The sequence below is a fragment of the Antechinus flavipes genome, chromosome 3 (genome assembly GCF_016432865.1).
Source record: "Antechinus flavipes isolate AdamAnt ecotype Samford, QLD, Australia chromosome 3, AdamAnt_v2, whole genome shotgun sequence".
NCBI classification, from domain to species: domain Eukaryota; kingdom Metazoa; phylum Chordata; class Mammalia; order Dasyuromorphia; family Dasyuridae; genus Antechinus; species Antechinus flavipes.
This window is the reverse complement of record NC_067400.1, coordinates 556,269,700-556,276,156: the sequence shown is the minus strand read 5'-3', so window position 1 is coordinate 556,276,156 and position 6,457 is coordinate 556,269,700. Positions and strand designations below refer to the sequence as shown.

The 6,457-nt window shown below is 35.0% G+C and overlaps 1 protein-coding gene across 1 annotated transcript; it reads left to right on the top strand.

The window, feature by feature from the left end:
• Positions 1-5,137: 5,137 nt before the first annotated feature.
• LOC127557465 (olfactory receptor 51L1-like) lies at positions 5,138-6,097 on the top strand. The gene has a single exon (XM_051990778.1). The coding sequence runs from the start codon at positions 5,138-5,140 to the stop codon at positions 6,095-6,097; it is 960 nt and encodes a 319-aa protein (XP_051846738.1).
• Positions 6,098-6,457: the final 360 nt, after the last annotated feature.

Genomic DNA, 6,457 nt, shown 5'->3' with positions numbered 1-6,457 from the left:
TAGGGTAATCCATTAATAGTAAATTAATATTCTACTACATTAATAAAGTTATGGTCTCAATAATAAGTATAGTGGTAAAATATACAGCATACAGTTTTTCTTTTTCATTTAGTCTTCTAATCAACTCTCCACATTGTTAATAAATCACCAGATTATCTAGGTTGTATAGTCTTCAGAGGCAAAGGAACTAAAACATTTAATGTGGGAGTCAGAAGATTTGGGTTGAAGTACTATATTAGATATTTGATAGTTGGGTCTATTACTTGGAAATGATTGTTGCATAGAAAGAATTTGGTAAGGTTTCAGTGTTAAATAGATGTGATATTATTATTTTTGTTTTGTGTTTATTATTATTCTTATTGTCATTGTTAGACGTCATGGGAAAATTACAGATTTTGAATGGTAAGGAATCTTTGTTAAAATTATGCAGTCTTTTTCTTTCTTTCTCATTTTTTCCTGTTTGATTTTATTATCCTTATCCAGCAAAATAATTGAATAAATATGTATGCATACATTGAATTTAACATGTATTTCTACCATGTTTAACATATATTGGATTACTTGGCATCTAGAAGAGGGGTTGGGGAAATGGGGAAAAATTGGAACACAAGGTTTAGCAAGGATTCATGTTGAAAAATTACCCATGCATATATTTTGAAAATAAAAAGCTTTAATTAAAAAAGAAAAAAATTATGCAGCCCTTCTCATTTTATACATGCCTTTAAATGTTTTACCTTCTCATCTCTGCCTCCCAGATTTCCATTAAGTCTCAGCTAAAGTTCCATATCTGCAAGAAATGTTTCCTGTTACTTTTTAATCTCTTTTCCTTCTATCAGATATGACCCTCAATTTATCCTCATGAATTCAAATCGAGCTTCAAACAATTACTGGCTGTATGACGTTGGTCAAATTATTTAATCCTACTTTTTCAATTTCTCTATCTGTAAAATGACCTGGAGAAAGAAATGACAAAACCATTCTAGTATCTTTGCCAAGAAAACGCCAAAATGGCTCACAAAGAATTGGAAACAACTGAGTAACAACAACAAGAGATCAAAGGAAATAAACATATAGTTTTTTTAAATAAATGATGAGCTAGATGACATAGTGGATAGAGCACTAGGCCTGGAATCAGGAGTAAGGAAGACCTGATTTCAAATTCAGCCTTAGACACTCACTAACTGTGTGTCATTGGGGAAGTTACTTTACTTCCTGTTTGCTTCATGTAAAATAAAGATAATAATAGCAGTTAGCTTTCAGGAATGTGAAAGCAAAAAAAAGATAAAAATAACAGAGTGCTTAGTTTAATACCTGGCATAGAATAAATATTAATGTTAGCTATTATATGCAAATTTGCTCTAAATCATTCCTTGTAATATAAATTCAGATCAATTACAAATGTGAAGTTTTATCTGATACCTATCAGGTTGGCAAAAATGATAATAAAATATGAAGTTGATTTGCTAAGACCTGTGGAAACATAGGAACAGCAATTTAAACTGTGGAGTTATATTTTTATAGAATGATGATAGATGAAAAGTTGAAGGGATTAAATTGTTCATATGTGATGATGACTCACTGATTCCACAAGTAATATATGCCCACAAGGAAATTATAGACAAAAGTCAGTTTTTAATAAAATATTCATAGCAGTGTCCTTTAATTGGTAAATAAAGAAAAACATCATGACAGGAAAAAATTCAGGAAGAATCAAGAAACATAATGAATTTAGAGGAACATGGAGAGATGTGAATGAAATGATACAGAACAAAACAAAAAGAAGTAAAAAATAACGTACCCTATGACTATCAGAGTAAAACTAAAAGGACCAGTAAAAGGAAGTTGAACTTTTATCAACTGAAAATGTTAAATGATTCCATACCATGGATATTGAAATATATCCAATTGCTCTTGGATAGAAAGTGGGAGATGACAGTAGTAGGAAGTTATATATTTTAAAATTAGTCAACAAGTACCTATTAAGCACGTATTTTTGCCAGGTATTATGCCCAAACTGGGAACACAAGGAAAGGTAAAAACAAATCTTACCCTCAAGTAGCTTACATTTCAATGGAGGATACATATGAATATAAAATTACATATAAATAATTAGGTATATATAAGGTATATGCAGAGTAAATGAAAGGACTTTGGAGTGAGGAAGGCATCTGGAAAACACTAGGAAAATCCTTCTGCAGAAAGTGTGACTTGAGTAAGTCTTAAAGCTAGGTAACATGAGGGGACTGAGCATTTCATAAGAATGGTCACCATATTGAGTATTTTAGCTCAGTTGTTACTCTATGGTTCAAAAAAAAAGTGTCCATTTTTAGGAGGGTGGCTGGGATTTCTAGAAATGCTGATTTAATAAAACTAGATTTAAAACCTAAGAAACTTGTCTTTAAAAGACAAGTGTTTTTTTTTAATCTGTGAACTAGCAATTTCCTTATGTGTTTGGTTGTTTTGTTTTGTTTTGTTTTGTTTTTTTTTGTTTTACAGTTGATGTCACTTTCTGCCAGGTAGAGAGTATCATCACAAATAAGAATGAAAGGGACACATGAAAGATTCTCTGAGTTGAAGCATTTTGCTGAGACAAAAATATAATTGTATCAGAAGATATAGGGTTGACTCAAATACTTTGTAGTAGGAGGCTGGGATTTGCTATATGCAAACTCAATAAAGTCTATGATGAGGTCCTAAGTGATGGGGATGTGATTAACACATTCATTACGTCTATTGATTCCCTTACTGGTAGAAAACTGTCAATGATGTTTCTAAATGTGTTAGAAAGCCAGGGAGTTCTCTGAAAAACTGATATGCCCTTATAAAACCACCTAAGCAATTAACAAATTTTAATTAACTACCTACTAAGTTTTTAGGCATTATTATAGGCACTGTATATAACGATAATGTGAAATAGTCTATCTCTTAAGTACAGGGGAAGTACTTCTCTGAGGAAATTACACAAATATAGTTATGAAATTAAAAAAAAGTAAATAGAAAATAGAGGGGATTAGGATAGGAATACTAGGTAGCAAGGAAACAAGAAAGGATTAAATTAGAAAGTATAGTATGATCTGAGACTGAAAGAAAATTAAGAAAAATAAAAATAGAGAGTAAAGAGAAGTGCGTTTCATACATGAAGATCAGAAAACACAAATGCCATGTGTAACTAGCCCAGTTAGGTTGGAACAAAGAATGCATCACTAGGAGTAATGTGTGACATCAGAATAAATAAGTGCAAATGTCAAGAAAAATAGATGCAAACTGATTATAAAGGACTTTAAAAATCAAAATTAAGAGTCTTTATTTGATTGTAGATGGAATAGCTTCTTGAATAGCTGAAGAGATAAACAGATTTTCATTTTATTTCATTTCTCAGAAAGCTAGAGATAGAAGAGGAAAGAGAAAAGATGCAGCATGATTAATTAAATGTTTTTTAAACAGTCCAGGTGGAAGAAAAGGAAAGTGTTTATAGAAGAAAGGAGATGTAACATGAAACCAACAAGAGTTGGCTAATGATAAAATTTGGGAACTGAGACAGAGTGAAGAGATAAGAATATCTGCAAGCTTCATAATCTAGGAGACTAAAATAATAATAGTATCCTTGACAGAAGTTAGGAAAACTGCTTTCATTATATAGTAGAGAGCACTGAGAATCAAAAATAATAAACAAATAACTCACGTTTACAAAATTTGCCAATCAGGGTCAACAAACTTCTTCTAATCCTGCCGTGAATAATTCCCTGGGTCGAAGTGTCACTTAGCTACATTATAGAATTCTAATAAAGGAGCAAAGATGTTCTATTAAAAATTTGAGCTTACTCATCTGGTTCTCATTTAGATTGTTTGTAGCAAGGTCCATCCTGCTGACTCTTGGGTTGACCTCCAGAGACTCGACTTTTAATACTAATTGTGCCAGAGAATGAAACAGAACTGAAAAGATTTAAAAAGGAACTAATTAACTTAGGTGGTAAAGAGATGAACTACAGAGCCAATAAAGGAGTGGCCCACTATCCCAAATGAACTGTATATTATTCATTCTATGGGATATTCACATAAAAGAACAAAGAAACAGTAGCTGATTGATCAGCACAGAGGTAATTCCAGATAAAGCATGAGGATAGCTTGAAATGTATACCAGGGGGTATAATGCTGGAGAAACTCAGGCAAGATAGAGATTAGAGAATTTTTGATATTTTATTTGGATTTCTGAGAGGGAGAGATTACGCTGGGAGCATGCTGCCCCCATGGCTGATGTCCAAAGCATCCATCAGTGAATGTGAGTTCTCAATGACATATATATTCTTGGCTCCAAGCTTGGGACTTTAAGACAAAGGAGAGTGGAGTCCAAACTCTGGTGAGCCGGAATCTCCAGGCAGGGACCATCAATCCAGTTCTGACAGGTTCAGGGGTAGGACCATAAAGTCTAACAAACTGGGAGTTAAGGATGTATCCACCTTAGATACAGGAAGTCTGGACTCCCCTCTTATCTTGAGCTTACACATTAACAATTTATAACCTCTGAGTTATATCAGTCTTAATGAACTGGGGGAGGGGGGAAAGGGGGTTTACAACTAAGGGAAATGAGGCAGAACAATTAGAGAAACTGAGGCAGTACAATTGGGGAAACTGAGTCAGAACAATTTAGGGAAACTGAGGCACAACAGGGGAAATGCCTCCTATTCCTTGTATCAATCTTCATGTTCCTGCAAGACTTTGTGGCAACATAATATGAACTTCTTGAATTAAAATTTAAACTAATTTAGTCTTTAAACAACAGGTTTTGTTTCTTATTCATGCAGAACTACAAATAAGGCAAAAATGTTTTCAAACAGCTTTCTATATTAAAGGAATTTATAATGAGATCAAAAAGCTTATAATTGCTCTTACCAGTTATTTAGGGATAAAATGGAGCACTTAGCAAACTCTGTAACTCCAAAATATCAGTAAAAAAGTATGGAGGAAATAAGTTCAAAGAGAAAATAGAGGGGTGAATGTAGCAGTGGTTAAATAGAAAATAGGGAATTATAGCAACCAAATTCATATTAAAGTATATTTTGTAGCCATTTTGTTTTTCATTTCCTTCTAGGAGTAATTGCATGTGTGACATGGGATTGCAGCTCTTTCCAGAAGCTCCATGGCAGACTTCAATACCAGTAGTGATCTCTCTACCATATTCTACTTCATTGGAATTCCTGGATATGAGGCACTACACCACTGGATCTCCATCCCTTTCTGCATCTTCTACCTGGTTGGGATAGTGGGCAACTGTACCATCCTTCATATAGTCAGAACTGACCCAAGCCTCCATGAACCCATGTACTATTTCTTGGCCATGTTGTCTCTCACTGACATGGGCATGTCCCTTCCCACTCTTGTATCACTCTTGAGAGTCCTGTGGTCCATTTCCAGAGAGATTGAATTCAACACTTGTGTGATACAGATGTTCTTCATCCATACTTTCTCCTTCACAGAATCAGCAGTGCTCCTGGCAATGGCCTTTGACCGCTATGTAGCCATCTGTCATCCTCTGAGGTATTCCACCATCCTTACCCCACAGCGCATTACTAAGATTGGAATTGCAGCTTTTCTCAGGAGTTCCCTCTCCATTATTCCACTGATGATTCGTCTTGCGTATTTCCCCTTTTGCCGCTCCCATGTCCTTTCTCATTCCTACTGCCTACATCAGGACATGATTCGCTTGGCTTGTGCTGATATTAAATTTAATGTCATCTATGGATTGGTTTTGATCACTATTCTATGGGGATTTGATTCCCTGGGCATTCTGGTTTCTTATATCTTCATTCTCCGTTCTGTGTTAAGCATTGCATCACGGAAGGAAAGGCTCAAAGCTCTCAACACATGTGCCTCCCACATCTCTGCTGTCCTCATCCTCTATGTGCCCATGATTGGTCTGTCTCTTGTCCACCGTTTTGCGAAGCATGCTTCTCCCCTTGTTCATATTTTCATGGCTCACATTTACTTGTTGGTACCTCCTGTGCTCAATCCCATAATCTACAGTGTGAAGACCAAGCAGATTCGCACAGGGATCATCCGTTTATTTGTCCCTTTGAGGATTCACTCCACCTGGGGGTAGGTCATGCTAAAAATTTATTCCCATTCCATATGACAAGTTATGATGCTGAGAAAGAAGGACTTAAATGATATGTTTTCATTACTACTTTGCTCAGGAAAAATATACCACCTAGAGGAAGAGAAAAAATGGGGGGGGGGAGACTTGGAAAAGTCTTGGAGATTGCAATTCTGAAACATTCTGGTGTATCTACTTGTGACATAGATATTTTGAGGAAAAAGACACATAAATCCAGGGTGATCAGTCCAGACTTTATTAGGGAACCCTGCAGTTAAACCTTGCATTAAATAGCAAGAATGAAATATCCAGCATATCTCAATCTATTTTTGAGTTTCATTGAAATTGCTTAAGGATGAAATGGGT

Excerpts from the sequence above, each read along its gene's own strand:
- LOC127557465 (XM_051990778.1), top strand. The coding sequence starts at position 5,138 with ATGGCAGACTTCAATACCAGTAGTGATCTCTCTACCATATTCTACTTC.